Below are 23836 nucleotides of genomic sequence, written 5' to 3'. Positions count from 1 at the left end.
TGAATTCACAGGGCTTGAAATGTTACACCTTTCTTTGCAGCTGGGCTGCATCTGCAACGCTGTTGTCTCCACCGTAAAAATTGGCCGGCATACTCCTACGAGTGGTCACCCTCTTTTTCTGCACAGTTTGACTAAACAAAACACACTCTCTTTAATATTTATGTCTTCATAGCTGAGTGTCACTTTCATTGTCAGCTTTGACACGATGCCTGCAGGCCAGCTACAGTTAAATCAAGAAAAATGAAGCACTTATGACTGTTTTAAAAACAAAATCCATTTAGTGGTTAAAGCTGTAAATGTTTGCCCACTCTCCAGAAACATTCCCAAGCATTGTGTTCATCATGGCCTTGCAACAGAGTGGTTGTTGGAAGGAGAGAGTGGTGATGAGTGGGAAAACACCAGTAAGTGCAGATGTGGGAAACTCTGCAGGGTACTGGGGGGTGAGAGGCAGCGGGTTGGGATGGGGCAGGGAGGGAGCTGAACTAACCCCAGCCTGCCTTCTGGCTGGGCCAATGGGCCATGGTAATTAGATCTGGCCAATGTGGGCCCTAGGCTCTGGCCTGGGGGCATATAAGGGGGGCCCGGGGCAACAGACCCCTCATATCACTCAGAGGTTGCCTCTCTCACCCCACTCCTCTACCCTCCTTCCTTGCTTTGTGCCCATCTCCCCATCCATTCAGACTCCTTTCTTCAACAAACCATGGATGTCTTTTCACCATCCCAGGTCTACTACGACAGAGCATGTGCTTCATCTCCAGACAGCCTGGAGTTTGGCCCCGGAGTGGAGCTCGCCGGCTCAGATGAGGACGAGCATGTCAGGATCCCCGGAGCCCCTCACCAGCCGGGACACTGCCTCCAGTGGGCCTGCAAGGCCTGCAAGCGCAAGTCCAGCTTTGTGGACCGCAGACGGGCCGCCACTATGCGTGAGCGCCGGCGACTGAAGAAGGTCAACCACGCTTTTGAGGCTTTGCGGCGCTGCACCTCAGCCAACCCCAGCCAGCGCCTGCCCAAGGTGGAGATCCTTCGCAACGCCATCCAGTACATCGAGAGCCTGCAGGACCTGCTTCGAGAGCAGGTGGAAAACTACTACGGCCTACCTGGAGAGAGCAGCTCGGAACCCCCGAGCCCGTTGTCCAGCTGCTCTGATGGCATGGTAAGCCCTCTGATCCACATGTTCAGCCTCCTCATGCAAACATCTGGTTGTACAGTTTTCCAGCTCCTGGCTGTGCCTGTGAAACCAATAACTCATCACTCAAAGAAATAAGGACTCTACTGCATGCTAGACAGGACTTCATCTTGTAGAAACTTTACCTGAAAAGGCCTTTATTGTTCACCAATGTCTCTTCAAAGTTTAGAATTTAAGCCACCGTTGCCACGTCTCATTACCGTGTTGGCTTTTTCCATTTCAAAACAGCCTGAATTTCCAATTTAGAAACCTATTAATCAAAAAAGCTTGTTTTGCCCCAAGTCTTCAATTACCATGCTTCTCCATGCATGTCATAGTTTTCCATAATTATTTAATACATTAAATTTATAGTGTTACACGCATTCTTGTCCTGTGTGTGTGTGTGTGTGATGCTTGTTATTAACAGTGATCTGAAGGTGACAGTATATCAGCTAATACAAAAGAACTTATAATTCTGGATGGAGTAATGGCTTTCCCACCACCGGACACTTTATAGCCCTAATAAACCGAACTAAATCCACCTTACTGAAGTCTGGCAGGAAAAACTGGGCACTTTTCTGCATTCCATCCTGACTGCATGTTCTGCACCGCTGCCAGGATTTTCTGCAGCTTTACAAGGAGAAAGTGTCATCTTGCACAAACTGGTGTTGCTTCCACTGATACAATCGATTCGCCACGCTCAGAGCCGGGCAGACTGCCACTTTGGCTTTAAGGTGGATGTGAAATAAAGAACCCCATAACTTTGGAATTCAGGATTTATTAGCCTGTCTAGAATATCATGAAGGGCATTGGTTGTTTTTGCACTTTCTCCTGCCTCCTCCTATTCCATATATATTTATACAAACAAACACAAAACATTATTTCTGTCTGCAGTTTTTTTTTTTTTTTTTGCAAAAAAAATTCAAGGGTAAATGTAATTTCTCGTTTCCTTCCAGGCTGACAGCAACAGTCCAGTGTGGCAACAGCTGAATGCAAACTACAGCAGCAGCTATTCATATGCGAAGAACGGTAAGATCTTTTTGACAGAAACACAAGCAGCCTGATATGAATATGACATGCACTCAAAATTCATGTTTCAAAATACAAAAAAAAACCATCCAAAATATAAAACAGCTATTTATGTTTCCATTAATGTAGACTCCATACTTTTTCAATGCATTTTTACACAAATTCACTGTTCCTTTCTCCACTTTTTTGTCTTAAAGTCAAACATATGAAGCATTGTATCAACTGAAATCAACACTTTATTGATGTTCTGACTCATCCCATCTTTCTCTCCCTCTTATCAGAGAGCTTGGGCAATAAAGCACCCGGAGCTTCCAGTCTGGAGTGTCTCTCCAGCATCGTGGACCGTCTGTCCTCGGTGGAGTCCAGCTGCGGACCGGTGGCTCTGAGAGACATGGCCACCTTCTCCCCCGGCAGCTCCGACTCGCAGCCATGCACACCGGAGAGCCCCGGATCCAGGCCCGTCTACCACGTCCTGTGAAGGAAATCTCGCTTCGACAAGGATATATCGCCACAAGCAAGGCGCCTTGCTTTACCAAACACCAGCTGCATTTGCATCAAGTAGCGATAAGAACTAGTTTTGTGCAAATCTGAAGGAGGAACTGTGCCAAGAAACAAGCAGCTTTTATATTGTACATGAGATTGTAAATATGTAATGTAAATTCCCATTTATTCTATACATGCTATTATACCCAATGAGACATATTTAATTATAACAGTTAATGTACTGTTGCTGACTTAATGTTGTTATTTCTTACTTTCCATGTTGTTATGACCATTAAATCTTTCACTGTTTTGTATAAAAGTTTGAGCATTTGTTTCTTTTGAAGCTCTTCTTCTTCTTCTTCCTCTTCTTCTTCTTCTTCTGTTTATTCATGTCCATGTGTCCAGATACTCATTAATGAGCCCATCAATGTAGGTGCTAAAATTTACTGACATTACGGAGGAAAAAAGGACTAAAACGGACACTAAAGGTGGTGTTCTTCGCTCTAATAAATGTGACTATGCTATAAACACGAATCTCAACAAAAACACCATCAGATACATCAACACGACATGAAAAATTTGCGACTTTTATGAGGAAATAGAACAAAATCTATCCGGTAGAGCAAGGTTAACAGACAAAGTAACTCATTTATCTAACAGTGAGAGCAGTTGCCATCATTATAACACGGATTAGTCAGAGTTTAGTGGCCTTGCAACTCTTTAAAGATAACACAAAGAAAATGCATGACCTTATTTTAACGGGACAAGGGCTAAATTAATCATTTCAGTCTGCAGTTTCCTGTGCATTTGCATAAAAATGAATATGAGTCTAAAAAGTAAAAAATAAAAGGGTTATTATTTATGTGACAAAACTGTCTCGAGCAGGGATCATCCTGAACCGTCTAGACTGTCTCCAGCTAACAAGGTGTGGAGATCACATTAGAAACTGATAGAGGTCAGCTGATACCATTAATCATCTGATGCTGCTATAATCGCTCATGTAGCCTACTGCATGTGAGCCATTACAGCGGTGTAAAAAGGGCATTTTGTCCCTGATAAATATCAATTTCTCTGCACCAGAGAAAGGAGTCAAACATGGTAAAAATCAGTGTCAGTAAAGTAACAAACACAAATGCTGCAGTGAGTTCAGAAATTTGGTAAACCTTTGATCGTGTTGGAGTCTCTCTTTGTACTTTTGATGTGCCTGGGAGTGTGTTTAGGGCAGCAGAGGCAGCAGCAATGTGTGTGTGTGTGTGTGTGTGTGTGTGTGTGTAGCTGTTTGTTCTTTCCTACCAAATGTGAGTCATCATTAACACCCTTGATTATACCATCAACACCGGAGTTGAGAACAAATGGCCTCTAATTGTGCTCATTGTGTGACTAAGGGGAAGGGACGTGTGTCATACTGCATCATTTCTTTGATCAAAGCCAGTGTTCATGCTATAAGTAATCAGTCCTTTTTTTAGTCATAGTTTACTGAACAGGAAGACACTCATAAATCCTAACACATACACTGAAAATACATTCTCTACTCCTTAAACCATATATCCTTTCCTTTAATATCTTCTTCTTCTTGCTCGAATGTGCTTTATCTTAGTTAAAGTGCAAATAAAGGAAAAGGAAATCTCTCCCCATTCAGTTTTTCTTTGTACGTATATGACTCATCTCATAAAATATATTCACTATATCATCATTTTGCTCCATAGCCTTGAGCCTCGTGTTCCTCCTGCACTGTTGATGATAGTGAGAACTAAAGCTTTGTCTACTGTTACAATGGTCTGTAGCTGTGGAAGAAATATTCAGGTTCTTAAAGTGTATAAACACAATAATACTTACAATAAAGTATCAAAAGGAAAACTACTAATGTATGCAGGCAGAATAAACTCTGTCAGTATGGTAATGTTATACTGGAACACTGTATTTTGTATTACTGATTCATTAACATACATACAACATTTTAATGCTAATCTATTTTTATCTTACATACTTTACTTTTATATACTGTTGGGCAATTTAAACTAGAAAATTGTGTCATATTTTATACACTGATCGTACACCCAGTAGCTAAGATTAATGCAAGAGGTGTCCATTCAACTTTAAGGTCATTTTGGAGGGTGTAGTTTGTGCTGCTGTTGAGTTGTATTGCATTATGCTGAGGTGCTTCTAATATTTATTTACCTTCATTGATATATGACACTGTGGTGTTAGATTGCATTAGTGCAAACTGGCAACTAAAGTGTATTTTTTGCAAGTAAAATTTCAACCTGCAAAGCACAGTAACTATAGCTGCATAGCAAAATAAGTATATTTGCCTCTAAAATGAAATGGATTAGAAATATAAAGCAGCATAAAATGGAAACACTCAAGTAAAGTACAAATACCTCAACATTTATATGTGTGTACTTGAGTAAATGTACTTGTCAAATGTGTAATTTAAATGTAAATAAAGTTAGCAGCCTGCAAATTAGCCTAGTGTTAAATCATTTCCACTCTGAAACAATGGCTTTAGAATGGAAATGATTGTAGAAAAAGCTTTGACTTTTCTACAAACGGTTGTAGGAAAAGCTTTGACTGCAACACTGTCCAACAGGCTAAACGCTAGCAGTCCCACATGCTCCGTCTCTCTCTGTCCGAGTACTGTGAGGCATAGTGGGCATTCCAGCAGCGGCTTGTATTACACTAACCTCCACGGCTGTGTACAACACTCCAAATGTCACTGATGTCATTTTCCATGGCTACACTTTCGGTTGTGATTCATAAATCGCTCACTTACTGAGCCTGGAGTGTCAACACAAAACCCACAGGGACTTCACATCAAGGTTGTTGTAGTCAAAACAGAGGAATTGAGGCTTTGTTTTTGATCATGTTTTTCATTATCTGTTCATTTGAATTTGAATCTTGACAGAGAATGGACATAAATAAACAAATAGAAGCTGCTGAATTCATTATCAGTGTAATAGCATGACTTCAAGGCCAGCACAGCCATTACTGTAGTACTGCGTGAGACCACAAGAGAGAGGTGTTTCTCGGATTTCCTGTATTATCACTTGTCATGTTTAGCTTCTGTGTTGTTGTAGATTTTAACAATCAAACTCAAAGGGCTTCTTTGATAATTCTAGTATAGTGTCTCTTGAAGGTAATTCCTGCATTTTTTGATATTTGAGAGGAATACTGATTTTGCAATGAATGTTTAACTGAGGTCTTTGGAGAGTTAAATCTGCCCTCCGGCAAAGTCTGTGATGTTGAACAGGATAGAAAAGGAGATGATATAATGTAGGTAAACTGTGTGGATCTGTACCATCTGCAGCGCTAAAACAAAATACATTAGCCTTTATGTTTCAAGCATTTTTTTTGAATCAACAAAGTCATTTTGATTCGTTTCAGTCGGACAATCTTCTTAAGTTTTGATTATATTGAAGATAAATCTCAATTTATTCATCATAACACTGGGAATTTATTTTGCTGCACATATCTTCTTGTATGCCTTTTAGCTCACTTTGTCAGGAGGTGCCAAAGATTGAACACGTTGAATGTTGTGGAGATTATATCAACCCTGCTTACTATCATATCTGTTTTTGGTCAAATATGTCTCATTTTTTAGTGATGGGTCAGTTACTTAATCTTCCTATTGTGCTCTTGTGAAACTGTATTCATTTTTTACTGTAGTAAAAACTACAAATATTTATAAAGTACAAAATATTGTCCTTTCCAGAATCTGTAACCCTTCTAAAAAAACATGTCTAAACATAATGTGAGGGGTTCAAAATGTTAGTTTTAAGATTTAAAAGCAGGCTACAAACATTCTCATTTATATTAATATTATTGATATTTCTCACATACTATACATACAGCCTCTGCTACACATAATGACATGTTTAGGACAGCCCACACACACAGATGTTTGACCTCAGAAACTTTCTGTTTGTCTCAGATTTTGTGAGGTATTGGATGAGGTAAGGAATTCCTATATTTTATACACATATACATATATATACATGTGCTTTTCTTTCATCTTAAAACATATCTTTTTTTTCTCAACTTCTTCATTTTTTCTCCTTCCAACACAGAGACATTTTTCTTGTTTTTGTGCGAAATTGTATGCTTGAGAATTAATTGTGTCTTTGTGTGCCGGATGAATGAATCCTGAATATTTTTATATCTATCAAAGTATAATAAAGCAAAAAAAAATATGCATCCATCCTCTGTCTGTCACTTCCTTTGATCTAGTCAATCCTGGTCAAACCTGAGCAGCTAACAAGGTCTTTGTTTTTGGATCAAAAAGCTACAAACTGAACATATGACCACACTGTCATAAGGTGCAGACAGTGTGATATTACTAGTGGAAGTGTTAACATACCGTTTGCTCAGTGCTATTTCAGGGCACCGAGGTGTAAATAGAAGATTACAAAAGAAATCAAGATTGCAATGAAAACTGTTTTGACACCTCTAATATATTAAAAAGTGCTACTTCGGGAGTTGGACAGAGATATTTATGCAGCTACTTCATTAGAACCTTTTGTTATCATAAAAGATGGTGGTTGCCATGTGATCCTGAAGTGTTATATTGAGGCTCTCTTTGCTGAGGTGTTTACCTGATTAACAGCCGCAGACACGGGTGAGCGATTTGTCACCTGCATTAATGTCACCTCCAGTCTTGGTTTCTGTCACTTCAGGCTGCGATCGTTTGCTGCAGAAGTGGTTACTCGGTGGTGGAGAATATAGCTCTACCAGAGACTTTATTGCACGAAACACTGTCACTGTGTACAACACATTGCCAGTGAAGAAACAACACCGCTTTGTGCTTCTGCTGTCACCGTTTGAGTTTAACACCTTCCATTTACAAGAGTCTCTTTATTAGTTTCTGTGTCTGCTCTTTGTATTGAGCTGACAAAGGCCATTGACTTTCTGTTCTGAGGCTAAAAACCTGGATGAACCTTCAGAGAGACATTTCAGACACAAAGTGGAACTGCTGCGCCTTCAGCAGCTGCAATTAGATCACTGAGAGGCAATTAGTGATAATCTGGTATGTGATTGTTATGATAACTGAACACATCACAGGTTTACTGTAAAATTTGTTAATTCTGTATCAAGGTCTTTATTTATGCTACATGAAAATACAGTAATTATCCTGTAGACTGAGTATCAAATCCAGCCTGATTAGAGTTTACATCCTACAAGGAAAAACATACACATGATGAGTATTTTATGGGCAGATTCCAGTATTTTTGGAGTAGATATATTTAAACTGGACCACATCTAGGCCAACTTGTAAGCAGGTATACCCGGGTCCAAGCAACCAAGACAGTTGGGCAGACTGAGAGTCCCCCCCCCCTGCAGCACACACTGACAAAATCTGCTCCAGTTTTGAACCATGAGGGCTGTGGATCTTTGTTACCACCAAAACGTTTGTCAGTATTTCTAAAATTCTGGTTATCGCCCTGATCAAACCATCTGTATTTTTTTTAAATAATTTCTTATCTGCTTCTTTGCAAATACAGTATGTAACAAATAAATACCTGCTAACTGATCCTGTTCACAGTCCAATAAATACTTACAGGATAAGGCTGGCAATTTTCTGTATTTTTCTTACAAACTACAGCGACTGTAATCTTTACGGCGAGGGAACATGTCACCTAGTGCAGCAGTGTAGACAACAACGGAGGTCTACAGCACAGAGGAATAAGATATATGAGGCTTTGGATACTCACACAATACTTGTAAGTAGGATAAATTAATTGTTGGCTTTGCTCTGCACATGAGATTTGTTGACACTGAGAAAAATATAGAAAATCCAGCCAGCCAAACCCTTTTAATGATACCATAAAGATGCAGCGTGAGATATGAAAGAAGGGTTGACAAAGTGATCACTGTACACAAGCACATAGATTTATTTATACAAATATAGTATGTATAACAATTGCATATCAACAATTTGTTGTATTTTTTTGTATGTTTTACGGTAAGCACAGGACCATCAGCTTCAAAAATGCAAGTCAATCAATTAAGAAAGAGTACCTGTGATTGAAAGATACAAAAAGGGATCTGTTGTATTGAGATTTCTGCTTAGAGTGTGAATGAGGGACAAAAACATTTTAAATATCCGGTGATGGGATTCCTATAAAACCTGAGCATAGTGATCACCCAATACCAAAGCTTTGGCATTGAGTTGATCTCAGTACTAACAGGTTTTTTAGGAAATGGTAACATCTGGCAGCGTGGCATATATTATAAATGTAGAGGAATTTCATTCTGCTGGACTCAGTAATTGGATGTAATTGTTCAGAGCACATTAAAGGTGAAAATGTTTCTGTTAATAAATAAATTTGATGTCATTCTAAAGTAATTATTCTGCAACAGTTTCATGAAAATGCAACTTGGTTGGTCTCTCTTGAGGGTGAAAAAAAAAAAAAATCCTCTGGCATACAAGAAGTGATGTTTGGGGTCTGTTTGGGATAAATAGAAGAAGAAACAGCAGGAGCAGTGATAGTATCTATGGCTGAACAAACAAAGAAAAGATTGCCACTTAAAGAAAATGAAACAGAATCAACACGAGATAATATCAGTAACACAAAGATCAACTGAGAAGTAATCTCTGGGAAGTGCAGTGCAAAGACACTGCAACAAAAAGCGCTTAGCACCAAAGATGGAGATGACGGTAAAATAAAACACTTTTACTCTGGTGCCGGTACTTAAAAACAATGTTTTGTTTTTTTTTCGAGAAGGAAGGAAGAAGGTAAAACATTCCACACAGTCTCATCGCGCCGTTCACAATGATTGTCGAAACAGAAACACAAGGAACAGATCCACATGGACTATGTGCTAGCATTCAGCCGTTATACAATGAATAGATTTTAAATAATAATCTGCACGTCTTAGAAAGAATACATAATATTTAAAAGGAACGATAAAACTATGTTAAATCTGATCTCGTCATAAACTATTAAATAGACAAGTCTGAAAAATAAACGTAACTCTACCATATTTCGATTTAATTTCCACTCTGTTCAAATGAAAACTGGTGACATTCGGTTTGTCGGGAATAGGACACGGTTAACATTTCTGAGGACGGATGCGAGTCTTGTTAAAATCTCTTGGTAACATATATATTTTCTGGATAAATCTCAGTTGGGAGTAGCTTACAAAGTCTGTTAGCAATCGCAGTTATTGCACATTAATTGTATCTGCCGCCTGTAAATCAATAATCTCTTTAAATGGCACGGACGATAGATTTGGACTCGGAAGCTGCCTTACAGTGCATAAGACCCAGTTTGCTTTACAGTAATTTACATTTGCACCTATCCCATAAACTGTGTATGTATTACATCATGAATTTAGTAGTGAAATGTAAAACTGAAGAGTGTGTGTTATTGCTAAACCTACAAGATACAAAATCTTTTCTTGCTACAATATAGAAGGTAAAAAAGAGTTCACGTTTCTCCAAAACAGGACACACACACACACGCACACACACACACACACAAAAAAAACAAAAAAAAACAATGGTCATTCATACAGAGACACAAGCACCAGTTGAAGAATCAATAAAAACACCACTGTACAAATGATATCTATGGCGAAATGATGGCAAAGGTGCCACAGCGTAATGGGTGTGTCGGTTAGCAATTAAAAATGGATGACTGTAACAGAACAACAAAGAAGAAAGGGAGCTTCAGTAAGAGTCACAATCTTGAACTATTCAGGGAGAACAATGTATAAAAGGGAATACAAAGATAAAATGGATGACTTTCAGTGCTAGCCTCCCTCATACTTGTTTTTCAAAGCACCAATTTTAGGACCGACGCTCTCTTCGTGTTTGCTCAGTAATCGGTGGTACACTGAAAGGGAGTAAAAGAGTCTTCTACTAGTTGGTTTCCTCCACAACAGAGAGATTCCTCTGGGATCCTCAACACAAACAGATGGTCTTTGAGATCCACCTTTTTTTTTTTTCCCGTTCTCCTTCACTTCTTCTTCTTTTGGAACAACCTGCCGATAATAGGAAAAAAAAAAGAAGAAAAAACAAGCTGAGAGCGATGCTGAAAGCTCTGATGGTTCAGTCTTAGAGACGGAGCAGCATTGATGTTTTATTAAGCTTATTTTGTGTTTGCAAAATGATCATGTAGCATTTAATTGCTGTTTGATTCTCACGCCAACTTCAAATCCTTCTGAATCAATCATCTCTGACTTTTCACATTCCCAGTTATACAATATATCTGTTCTGGGTGCGTACCACGGTTGCCAACTCTCCTGTTTTTAGCATGAAACCATAGACTGCACATAAAACTGGATGTGGCAAGGTGTCACCCATTGGTTTGCATTGCTTATGGTTGGTGCTATCTTTTCCGTTTGGAGTGCAAATAAGTCCAAATAAGGAGTGCAGGGTTTTGCTTTCCTCGCTATGGAAACACGCCTCAAAGAAGTTGATTCTTTTTGAATGGGACTCAATTGGAGTCAGCATCTAGCATCAAGCCACGACAGTTGTTGCTCGCATGAGATGCCAACTTTTTAGGGACATGCCTAAATTGTCTCATGCCATCACGCTAACAAAATGTCACACAGAATACAAATAATTGTACAGTTACCCTCGGGAAAAAGAGCACATATCTTCACGCATGATTAATGAATGTGGCTGTTGTTTTAGATAATCATCTACTAACCGAATTGATCCGTAGATCGAAGCCATCATCAAGATCACTCTAGCTAGTTGACCAGTGTCGTCATTTGTGTGTGGTAGAGGAAGAAAGACACAATCAGAGAGAGAGAGATATGAACACCAGGCAAAACCGGTGGCTCATGTTGCCCTCTTGTCTGTTTGTGCGTGTCGCTTGGTCGGCAGCCTTTTGGCCGCCAAAGTAAATCTCTGTGGTCAGCATGCCAGCATTGATATAACATGATCCCTACTCAGTTCCCTGTTTGTAGCTCTACCACAACACAGTGTTACAAGCTCCCAAATACCTTCCCGAGCTGCGCCGTGCCAAGTGCAAGACAAGAGATATGCTTGGGGGATTTAGCATCAAACGGACAGCGCCACAGAGATCTTGGACACATGCCTGCCTCCAATACATCAGGGAAACGCATAAATAATTTGAGAAGTCTGGGCAGAATTAGGCATAGCATAATATGCTTTAGCTTCATGGTCTGATTAGTGTCTGAAAAGTTTCTTCTTCCTTTTAAGTTTTGCTATTTTCACTCAGTCAGAGTGTGAGTTTGCTTTAGTGTGACCGGCAGTGCAGAGCTTTGTTCTAAATTTGGACTATTTGTAAAAAAATATTGACTAAAGCAGTGGTATGTAGACCCTCCATCAAGTTGCACCTCCCAAGTAACAGCATTGCAGGCTGTAATTACTTATCCACGTACCTGCAGAGCACGAGCCACAGATGTAATCGGTTAAAGCTTGAATAATTTACAGCCTTTACAACAGAATCACTGGCAGAACACAGCAGAAGCGGTAATGTTTGCACAAGGGATACCAGCAGCTTGGTTTGCAAAATATACCACTGAGGTTTCAGGCTTCGTGCTGGGATCTAAAAGCTTGCTACCTGCATACGGCCAATAAAAATGCTTGCCTGGGAAGGCAGAGCATGGCGAATGAATCTTAAAAGAAGGGTTGAACCTGCTTTCACTTCACTCTCTCTCCATCTGTATTCCTTGATTGTGTGCTTGCAAAACGAGCAACTGAATACAGTGACTATTGTCATGATTAATATACGCAGTGCTTCATAATCAATAAAACAAAAGCAATCGATCAGTAAAAAAGAAAAATAGATGAAACAATAAAACAGTTCTGCAGATTTATACAGTAAGTAAGCTTCCTGTATTGTTCTGCAGGTGTAATTTTCTGACAGAAAAATCACGGTCACCTTGAAACAGAAACAGCTGGAAGGTCTGAGCCTGAGGCAGTGCACATGGTCATAAGGGAAATGATGAAAGGTAATACTGTGTGTGGATACTGTATCTGCATCATGTATCCAGGCTGTTTTTGATTTATTGCATTCGAGTCCTAAATTCTGGTCACATGAACAAAATCCGTGTTGGTAGCTCAAAAATAATCTGCGCTCATCTCGACTTGACCTCAGACTCAGCCGCCCAGGATGAGACTCAAAGCCAAAATAAAGCAATAAGCTGCAAGAGCAGAGCTTTACAGTGATATTTAAAACACCAACTAAGAGTCTGTTGTTAGATATGTTAGTGCTTTTAGACAACAGCAAAATTGGGGTTGTGGGTAATAATTGGGAATAGTCACATTAGGAAATACATTCATACTCTGGCTTGCTTGAGAGTTTGATGAGAAGATCAATAACACTCTCATGTCTGTAAGCTAAATATAAAGCTACAGTCAGTAGATGGTTAGCTTAGCTTAGCACAAAGGCTGGAAAAAGGGAAACAGGTAGCCTGGCTACGTCCAAAGATAACAAAATCTACCAGCACCTGAGCTCACTGATTAACATGTTATATCTTTTTTGTTTAATCTTTATAAATTCTCTGCTGGAAGTCACTGCAAAAAATAGTCCTGCACATAACCTCCTGTAAAATTGCATGTTTTTTTTATGTTTTGGTTTTTGTGCAGATTAAACAAGATACATGTCCTGTTTCCAGTCTTTATGCTAAACTAAGCTATCCATCTCCTGGCTGTAGCTTCTCATCTTTCCCACCATGTGCAACTACTCTTTTAAACATTGACATCATCCTCTTCTTCTCTTGACAGTGTTTTACCTCGTAGCTCCTGGCATCCGCGTCCCCCTCACCCTTAAAGCAATGAAGCGCCTCACCTACGACATGTGGTTCTGCTGAGAGGCCAGGTTCTGCTGTTGCTGCTGCTGCATGAGGAGCTGCTGCTGCTGGCGCCGCCGAGCCGTACGGAGCTTCTCGAAACGAGCCTCCATCTCTTCCAGCACTTTGGGGGTGTAGCGAACCACCAGCTTCACACTATCCTTGGCCGCCTTCAGCAGCTCCACTGCTTTCTCGTGGTGCTCGCCTTCCACGCTCTGCAGGGGGGTTTGGATTCAGAGAGGCAGGGAGACTTTAAAGGAGGCTGATTTGAATATATGTTGTTGTTTTTTTAAAATAGTAACCCCTCTAAGGAAAAAAGCCCAAGTTTGGACTAACCTATTTAACTGGGTAAAATTAACTGAAAACTATTTGATTTGGGAGTGTGAAAGAAAGACTATGAGTTAGACTTGAGTTAGAAGGGTTGAAAGGTTTATCTACACTTTTATAACCTCCCTCCTATATATATATATATATATATATATATATATATATATATATATATATATATATATATATATATAATGAGCCTTTTTTCGCCATGTGACATATATAAATATAAGCCTGGTTAGTTAGACCTACCACGCCGTTGACAGACAGGAGCTGATCCCCTCGCTTCAGGCCGCCGTGCCTCTCGGCCACACCCCCTGGAATAATGCGGGAGATGTAGATAGGAGAATTCTGCTCTTTGCCACCCATCACGTTGAAGCCGAGTCCTTCCTCCGTCTTGGGTAGCTCCACCACCCGCGGGTGAGAGTGACCCTCGCTGGCTGCAAAGGCTGCGACGGTGGCCTGAAGGGAGAGAAGCGAGATGGCGCTTAGTTTGTAAATACTCAATTTATACTGTGTGACACTGGGTTCAATTTGATGGGAAATTATTATTTTACAGCATAAAAAAGAAGAGTTGAGTTGAGTCTCTAAGGCTGTACTTCCTCTCAGGCTGAATACCAGACAGCACATGCCATTCTCAGTGAAAGTGGCGGACCCCAGGGCGCCCCGGTGGTAACAGTTAAGGCGCATACCGCAGAAATGCAACGCCCACGGTTCGACTCCCAGCCGCGGGACCCTTGCTGCATGTCATACCTCTATCTCTCTCTCCCTATGTTTCCTCTCTCTCTCCACTAACTGTCAAATTAAGACAAAATGCCATCAAAATCATCTTCAAAAAAAGTGCCCCAAACCTGACACATTTAATTAGTAGAGTTTGCTGGGAGCTGTACACAACCAAGACATAAAAAAAACATCTTCTAGTGCAGGAAAAGCTTTCAGATCGTCTCAGACTGGCAGATAGGAACTGGTAAAAGACAGATTAACAGATTAACTAGTGAAAACAAGAAATAAGGGGTATGGAGTATGGCATATGTCAGGGAAAAAAATAGCTTATACTGTGAGGAGTTTAGCAACTGCAAACTGAAATTGTCTGCACTAGCTTTTAGTCTCCATTACACCCAAAATGAGTCCAAAGGAGGAAGTTAATTTTTAATACTGTTACACAAAGTTAAGATTTAGTCAGGGCTGGGGATTTTGATTCCACATGAGAAACTCTCAGGCTTTCTAAGCACATGGATTAACACATCCAAGTTCACACTGGAGGAGCAGCGAGACAACTTTCACCCCTCTGTATCTTTTACCAGCTGGGTTGAAGTTGAGTTTCTTTGAACCGCAAGCCTTGCTCCTCGCTCCTTGTACCTTCAGAACAAAGCACCCAGGAGCCTGTTAGCCAAGCCCGGGAAGGCTGATGGCAAGCGAACAGAGAAAGAGACACCCCCATCCCGTGGATCCACAGATTCACTGCCACAGGTGCCTCGCTGTCAAGTCGTTATCATTTATGATATGTGAGGTAGATCGGGCGATAAAAAAGTAGAGGAGGGAGGGTTCTGTCGGAAGCTCTTGCAGATGTGTATCCAAATTCCGCAGCAGCAGCAGACGAGTATCTTGGCACTTTGAGGTGTTTGACGATCCCTCAAGGCTGCATCCTCATCTCTGCTCCCTCTTACATATTCATATACATCTTCATATCCATATTAATTTCTGCTCAAACGGATTTTGCTCATTTATCTCTCCTCTCCCGCAGCCTGTTTTAATCTGGTTATTGTATTCTGCCAACTTCCCCTCTCTCTCTCCTCTCTCTTTTTTCCTTTCTCCCACTGTCCTCCTCCTTTTTCTTCTTCTGTACCTCCCCTCCCTCCCTCACTGTCCCACTGTGAAGCTAAAAGGCAGCTCCTCAGCATGCATACCGTCATCTCCCGGGCCTCACAGCACATCGACCTTCACAACTTTATCTGGGTTTGCGCGAACGGGAAAAAACAATCTGGCAGATGGCCGGCGACGCTCAAACACAGGAGGCATTTTAAATGAAAGGCTCGCTAGGAGATACTTTCTCGGTAAACACACAGCACTGTATAAGTATGACTTAACATATCCAAAGTCACTTGATCATCAGCTCTGATTTTTATCCCTGGAGCTCACACAGTTCCAGATAGTCCCTGTCTCCATTAAGATCAGTAATAAGGGCCTCGAGCCAGGAATTAGAGGCTGAATTGATTTAATTAATGAAGCAATGAAAGAGAATTGAGTTGTTCAGGTGAAACACAAATCTCCACTGTCGGGAGATTTGCCGTCTCACTAACTAAGGCACTTGAGAGGCAGATGAACAGAAGCATATTTCATACATTTCATCATCATTGCTTCTGTGTCTTCTAGTCTTCATTTTCAAGGCCATCACTCATCATCTCTTTTTCTTTTTAGACTACGTTTGCGTGAGACGAGGGCGCACACAACTGACACTGTGGCCTAGCTTGGTGAGTATCTTTAGAGAGAGTAAAAAAAAAAAAAAACTTTGAAAAATCATTCGGTCTCCCAGTTGAGACTGTCCCTACAGCTACGCAAGCTCAGGCTAATAGCTGTGTGCTTAATTGCCCAGTGGACATGCAATTTTGAAAACAGATTTAGGAGCAATGACTTCTCAAAGTTTGGGGGCGAAGAAAGAAAAGTAGAAAAGGAGTTTTAAGGCTGCTTAAATCATGCCGTCATGCTTTAGGCTTAGAAAAAAAAAAAAGAGACAGTTTCTTCTTCTTTTTTTTTTTTTCTCAGCTAATCTGTCACAGCTTCTTTGTAGAGTGAAAATATTCAGCCTTTAATAAGCAAGGTATTTGTCAGATCAGACCGCAGTGTCCGCGTCCCAAATGATGAGATATTTCAGAGGTTTACCGCATAGATTTACATTCTAGGTAATACGCTTATTCACCTTCTTGCCGAGGAGTTAGATGAGAAGATCAATATTTGTGTGTTAACTTCAGAGCCGGGAGGTGATTAGCCTAGTTTAAATACTGGAAGCAGGTAGAAACAGCTACCCTGGCTCTCTCTAAAGTTCAGAAACACCTGAACCAGCAACTCTAAAGCTAGTTAATCAACATGAATTTCAATTGTTTAAAGTCTTCTTCTACTCATGTTGGATGTTTGAGCTTCACTGTGCAGAATGATGTGGAGGTGGACCTACAAACACGATTTGTGACATTACAACTAGTTTGAAGCCAGTTGTGGACCAGTAAACAAGAGTGATGTGGTCTATTCCAACACATCCTCATACCCAAAACGACAAAGTAGGTATATTTCCAATGACTCCCAAAACAACATACTGTATATACAAGGTAATATGACAAGGTAACAGGGCTGAACAATTAATTGACATTATATCAAAATCGCAATATGGTCTACTGCAATTTTACAATCGAGGAGGTGCAACATTTGCTAAAATGTCAAAACAACATTTTTTACATTAAATATTGTCGTGCTGCAGAGATGTCTTGGCCTACACATCATATTCTACAGACTTCAGAAAACATCTTAGTTTGCTACAGATCCCTGCAAAAATCACATCATAATGATTTTAATATGTTTAATGAAATGATTTAATGAGAATGAGAATAATGATGTAAAAATGATCATTCCCTCAAACATCAAATATCATATTGCAATTGCGATATCAGTCAAAATAATCACAATTAAATATTTTTTCAACATTGTTCAGCCCTAGTTTGAGTGCAGATTTGACAGTGTTAACTAACTAGTGTTAGTTAGTGACTTTAGAGGTAAGCTAAGCTAAGCTAAGCTAAGTTAAGCTAAGCTAAGCAACTCCCAGCTCCCTATACTTAATGCACAGACATGAGAGTGGCATCAATCTTCTCATCTAATTCTCAGCAAGAAATCAAATAAATGTATTTTTTACAAAATGTAGAACTATTATTTTAACCAGGTATTCAATTGAAATTCACCAGACTTTACTCTATTGTGCTCAGAGCAGAGCTTTAGTGGAAGGACAACAAAAGAGGAAAGAGCTTGTCAGGAGCACTCATCATTTGAAGCCTTGGACAATCTCTCTGCACACACACACACACACACGTATACACACATGCACGCACACACATCCTTGTCTATTCACATTCCCCACCCGCTCCCTCTGATGTAGTGAGGAGCGGTGGGCGCAGCTGGACACTGAACCACTGAAGGACAGAGAGGCGCTCTCATCTCTCCTCATCCCCGTATCTCCTCTTACTCATTCCCCTCACCCTCCGCTCCATATCAAATTAGACAATCCTTCTTTCTTTGTTGTCTTACATAAAAGCCAATGTCTCTTTGCAGGCGAGATGCTGATGACGGGTCCTGCTCAAGTGTTCGGGTCAAACTCATCTCTTTGTTTACCAAAATTTGTTTGTTCCACTTGTGCTCCATTTACGCAGCACCTGGAAATGTCTCACTTCTGATTTTGTCCTTCACCTGAGACACAGACGTGATGTTTTAACAGCGTACAACAGAAAATCTGCCTGAAAATACTGAATACTGGAGTATGTGAGACATACATTAAAAAAGTCTCAAAATCAAACTGTCATTTGAACAGTAAAACCTGATTAAAGAGCAAAAACAAACGAATCACTGTGATGCAGTGTCAGTCATGATAACGGCAAAAACAAATGTGCTTTCGCATTATATTGATTCAAAAGTCTTTTTCATCCAGTGTGTCTTACAGGATATAACGGGACAACGGTGTTGAGAAGAAAATTAACTTGTGTCAGCAGAATAAAGATTAGATGAAAATCTAGTGGCTGCTAATCTGATGATTCAGGGTGAACATTATATGGAATTAAAGAAAGATTTACAGCTCAAATCAAAGACTTTCAGTCACCAAAAAAACTAATGGAACAAGGATGAAGAGCTGGATATTCTAGTAGAGACTTTAAGACAGTAAACTTTTATCTTTTCCAGTGCTGCGGTATAAGTATGCAGTCAGCCTTTCTTCATGATAAAAAAGTCTGCCTTTGATGCCAGTATTGATAACAAGTTTGTTTGACCTTGTAAGTTATGTGTTTTTTCCCCCAAAGCATACTAACTGAACCAGGAACAGACTATGCACACCTAAAAAATTCTATAAATGCATGTAACCTATATATAGGAATCCATTAGAGTTTGAGGTTGTGATACGTATCAGTAAAACCTTAAATCATAGCACAAACTGTGAGTTATGTTTGCCCTGCATCAAAAGTGCTACTATCTACTGATGCAGCACTCCTGACCTCCTTAATTACATTGGCCTTTTCAGCTTTAAAGCCGCACCAATCAATATTTTTATCTACTAAGGACGGCTCATACGACTATGAGCGATGTCAAAGGACTTCTCTTAATGAAGACCTCAAAAGATAATTATCATTCAGCTCCACGGAGCCTTTTTGTCTTACCTTAGCTGTGGCCCTCGCTTGGTACTCTGGACAGCCATTCACTGTAATTGTTTCGTGCATATACTGGTACACCTGAAAGAAGCGGAGAGAGACAGGTGTTATAATTGTGTTTCACATGGTTGAAATATTAAAATCACCACCCAGTGTCAGCTCAAACACTCGATTTACATAGTCAAATAAAGGTTTTCCTTCACAGCTGGCTGTACACACACACACACACACACACACACACATACTGCAGTAACAGTGCTGGCAGCGCTGCAGGCTGACTGATAGAAAACGCATGGCACTAAGGCCTACGGTTAATGGAAGCTGTCAGGAATCATATCACCACCAGTACTACTTTACTTACTCAGAAAACATCTGCTAACACTCACTCTACATGTAAAAAATATGTAAATCTCATTATCAGCAGTATATCAGCCGGTGAGGAAGAGAAATTTGTGTCTAGACTCTCAGATAAGAGAATATTACTGTATTACTGATCATTTAGATTTCAAAGGAGCCAGCCTTGAAGATTACATGTTAGACAGCAGAATAGTGCTTTTTTTATTTATTTGTGCAGCACCTTGCTATAGATACATTTCCTAGCAAATAAGAAAAAAAAGTTAACTTTCAAAAGGAGGCAGAAACTGATCCTGACTTTATAAAAAGAAAAGCCTGCAGAACAGGAGGTAATGCATTATACTGCTGGGTCTGAATAGGTGCCAAGACATGGGGTTGCTGTATGTCCAGTTGGGTGAAAAACAAGTTTTTCTGCCTATTCAGTGAAGCAGAAAGAATCAATGCAGACAGCTGACCTTTCCTATTAATACGTGTTTTTTTTAAAGGCACCTTACAACTGAAACTGCTCAAAGGATAAAAGAGAGAAGAAAGAAACCAGCCACTAAGAATGTATCTTAACGACGATGCGTATGGTTAATATACCTTAACAAAAAAAAACACACTTTTCCGTGAGAGTACTTTTGAATATAGCCGTTTAAATGGATTTCTACAAAAAAAACAGTCTGCCCCATCCTCTCAATGCTGCAACCAAATAATGAACAAGTATAATAGGAGGGTGGACACGGAGGTTTAAAATGATTGAGATGAATGGGCTGATTGTAAAAAGTCTCAGAGGAAATCCTTTTGCTGAGCCGGTGCAGTTGACTTGATGAAACGCATAAATTACAGGAAAAGATCACACAATTTCAGCAGATAAATAGTGTACAAGCACATATTCTAGTTTTAGTCTTACATTTTTAGCAGTTGTAGCGAGTGAGCAACCAAATTTCAATCAAGCTTAGTGATACATTTCTCAGAAGAAGAAAAAAAAACTTCTCAGCGCAAGATAAACTCAAAACTTTCATCTATGACATATTAGATACTGTGGCTCTGAAATGAATTTTAATCATCTATTTCCACTGACTAGATGATGTCTCTCATCAAAGCATGGCAGCCTGCCTGGAAGGGAACACGCCCGGTAGCTTTGACGCGCCACGGTACAACATTACAAAGGCGTTGCTTCTCTGAATCATCAAAAGGGTGTATACTTATAGGATACAAACTCTGGGATATTTGTATGTAGAGATCTCAAAGAGACGAGAGATATCCTCGAGCTTCTGTTGTCTTGTTTGCTCATGAATCTCAAAGACCAAATGAGTAACTCTTGAGAGTGCAGCTCAGACTGCAACACATTTTTTTTTTTTTTTTTTTTTTAGAGATTTATAGCGTTGATGCATTCGGAGAAAAGGAGCTTGCAGTATGCACACACTCAGCTCCCAAATGATACCTTTTCCCGAGAACTTCTTCCACCTTTGCACCGTACGAGGCTGTGCACAGCTTTATAAATGCAATGAAAGGTTTTCCTTGCCTCTGTCTGCCTGCAGAGTGGTTCCCTTTTTCCCCTCAGTTATCCTTTTTTTTTTTTAAAAAAAAACCTCAGGAACACTGCTACACCTGCTAATTATACCCATTTATTCAGCCCGCAACTGTCTCTCCCTCTGAGCCCTTTTCAGACGAAGAATCAGCAACTATGCGGGCTTCATCTATTTGTTAAAGTAATAGCTTTTGGGCCCTCAAACATTGGTCGCTGTTATGTAAACGTTAAGTAATGGCTCTTTTCAAATATGACAGCACTTCTAAAGATAAAGCTGCAACGCTCATGCAATATTTGGCATCTCCTATGTGAAAGGGAGCAGTGACACGGCGATGAGCTGAAAAGTGAGTTCTCGGTTATCTCGCAAGGTGCATCGGTGATGGATTTTAGAACTTATTTTGCAGGCTTGAAGGTAGGTACCCTTTGGCGTTTCTGGCCACTATGTATAATGCATATGTAAGGGCATGTGCATGCAGGTGATGCCATACATACAGTATTCGTAACCACCACACTATTCATACTGTTCCACTGATCTACAGGTGACAGTAGTGTGACAAGAAATGAAGCCATGCACCAGCAGGAAAGAAGTAGAATGCAAGCTAGTGGATGTAAACAAGGCAGGTCTCTCTAGTATTTCTCTACTGGTGAAGTCAAATGAATTTTATTTGTATAGCTCAATATCACAAATCATAAATTTGCCACAGGAGGCTTTACAATCTGTACAGCAATACAACATCTTCTATCCTCAGACCCTCGATTCAGATAAGGAAAAACTGCTTATTACTACCATCTACTCGCTAACTTTGCCCGTCTATATAAATGCTAGGTAGAGCTAAAGGGAACTGCAGAGTTGGGTGATAATCACTATGAGCAACTCCTTTCACATTATACGTGGTCATTTAATCCATTGTGAGTGTAAAATTCTTCAGAAGTGCAGCTTTAAAATGATTTATTCACATAATTTCCTGGTTTAACAGATTTTTATCAATGACATACTCATTACAGTGATCTAAAGGAGGTGAGACAAGGTGCACATTTAATATCTTTCTACATATTTAACCTGAGTGCGGCGCCCTGAATAATAGAGCCATAGCATGGAAATATCTGTGTGCTTTTGGATGTCGTTATCTTCTTGTTGTGGCTGCACTTTGCTCTAAAAAGGCCGTCTGCAGTGCTTCATTTGAAAATCAGGAGCTCCCCTCGAACACAGAGAGGGTGTTGTTTGGCGGGCCAGGGGTCAAGGAACACATCCAAAAACTTAACGAAGCTCAAAAACAAAGCAATGTGTAACGCGGCTAGCCTATATAATCAGAATGACTGCATCAGACGTGACGATCGAGCTCAGAGTAGACAACACATGTACATATCATACCCACAACGACGAGACTTACAGGTTTTCATTTGTCATGCTCATTTCACCATTTCACGGCACAAATACCCACTTGCTTAGCTGTGGGGCTTATAGCAATCATATGCCAAAAAATATTTAGACACCAAAAAGCATTAAACCACTTGCAAGCATACTGTGCATCAACCTTTATATATGTGGGGCTTGCATTCCCCCATTCATTATTCTGATGCATTAATCATCATCATCATCATACTCATCATCATCCGTGTAATCCATCATCAACACTACACGGCAGTGTTACAACCCCTCCCTTTCTGCCACTTCCTGCTGGAGCTTGCAGTCAGGGAGGGTCTTTGAGGTAAAGTGGTGACATCTGTTTATGCCTACACCAAGGTCTCTCTCTCTCTCTCTCTCTCTCTCCTCGACTCTGTATCTCTCAATGTTTTGACATCTTCCTTTCATTCAACAGTAGCATATACATTTCTCACTCATCCATACATTCCATTCACTACTGATTAATAGCCCTCGTGTCTTTCATCACATCATCAACTGCGAGCTCAAGCAGATGTATGGAGCAGTACCCTACCATGATGTTTGGGAAAAGGGGTTTGGAGTCTGACTGCGCACATGTGAGGCTGATGAGCGTTTTTGAGAGAAAGGCCTCATTTAAGTTAGCTTTCTCTAAAGAATCCAACAGTTAGCGGACAATGCCTTCAGCGCTTATGTCGTCTATCTTGACAAGATCAATAAATATGTTCTTAGGGGATTCCATCTCTGGCAACTGAAGCGGCCTTTATATTTAAGCCCGTTTGCTGCATCAAGTATGAGTGCACAATCAACTATCCTCTCAAGCATTTTTCTTTTAATCTCAGATGAAATGTGCTGTTGTATGTGGGAACATGTCATGTTAGAGTGGAGAATCTTCCCCTTCAGTTCCTGGCAGTCTGTTTCACGCTCAAAGCTGTAAGCTGGCCTATGGCACGAGAACTCCTTGTAAGCTGTACAGAAAATGATTGTGTCCTCCTTTGCCTTATCAAAATATTTGATGCTGCTATATATACCTCAGTCTTCCCTTGCTCGAAAACCTTTTTCCTTAAGGCCCTTTGTTGTTTCTTTAAGTGTGTTGCAACTGAGCATGAGACCCATTCTTTAGCCAGTTTCTTTTTTTTCTAGACCCAATGACCCGACCTTTTTACAGATGGCACAGCCCAGTCTTGTCTTGTCCATTGTAAGCCAGGGATAATAGCCTTTCTTGGCTTTGAATTGAGCTTCCATCCAAGTCTCCTCACCAACTATACTTGTGTCCTCTTCATCTCCATGATCTTCTCTCCCTGATTCCAAGTTCACCTCGTCATCTTCCTGTTCTCATTCCTTGTGCTGGTCTAGTCTGCTAGCAGGTGCCACTTCGCTAGCATTGCTACTACTAGCAATGCTTTTGCTACCTGTGCTGCTAT

General features: G+C 40.3%; 2 protein-coding genes across 3 annotated transcripts in view; one reads left to right on the top strand and one right to left on the bottom strand.

Moving 5' to 3' along the window:
• The first annotated feature begins 475 nt into the window (after positions 1–475).
• myf5 (myogenic factor 5) lies at positions 476–3374 on the top strand. The gene is made up of 3 exons (XM_067581886.1): positions 476–1153; positions 2122–2194; positions 2476–3374. Exons 1-3 carry the CDS (start codon positions 701–703, stop codon positions 2670–2672), a joined length of 723 nt encoding a protein of 240 aa, XP_067437987.1. The 5' UTR covers positions 476–700; the 3' UTR covers positions 2673–3374.
• Positions 3375–8541: 5167 nt separating this feature from the next.
• The window catches only part of lin7a (lin-7 homolog A (C. elegans)), a 36574-nt gene continuing 21279 nt past the window's right edge, over positions 8542–23836 (bottom strand). The window contains exons 3-6 of one of the 2 annotated variants that reach the window (XM_067581441.1): positions 19174–19245; positions 14024–14233; positions 13444–13659; positions 8542–10660 (exon numbers count right to left, since the gene is read on the bottom strand). In XM_067581441.1, the coding sequence (XP_067437542.1) occupies positions 13444–13659; positions 14024–14233; positions 19174–19245 (498 nt within the window). In that variant the 3' untranslated portion in view covers positions 8542–10660. Of the gene's footprint in view, positions 13660–14023; positions 14234–19173; positions 19246–23836 lie in introns of both variants that reach the window. The other variant, XM_067581442.1, reaches the window with a different exon arrangement.

The sequence above is a fragment of the Thunnus thynnus genome, chromosome 23 (genome assembly GCF_963924715.1).
Source record: "Thunnus thynnus chromosome 23, fThuThy2.1, whole genome shotgun sequence".
NCBI classification, from domain to species: Eukaryota; Metazoa; Chordata; class Actinopteri; order Scombriformes; family Scombridae; genus Thunnus; species Thunnus thynnus.
The sequence above is the reverse complement of the archived record's forward strand: the minus strand, read 5'-3'. Positions and strand labels throughout refer to the sequence as shown.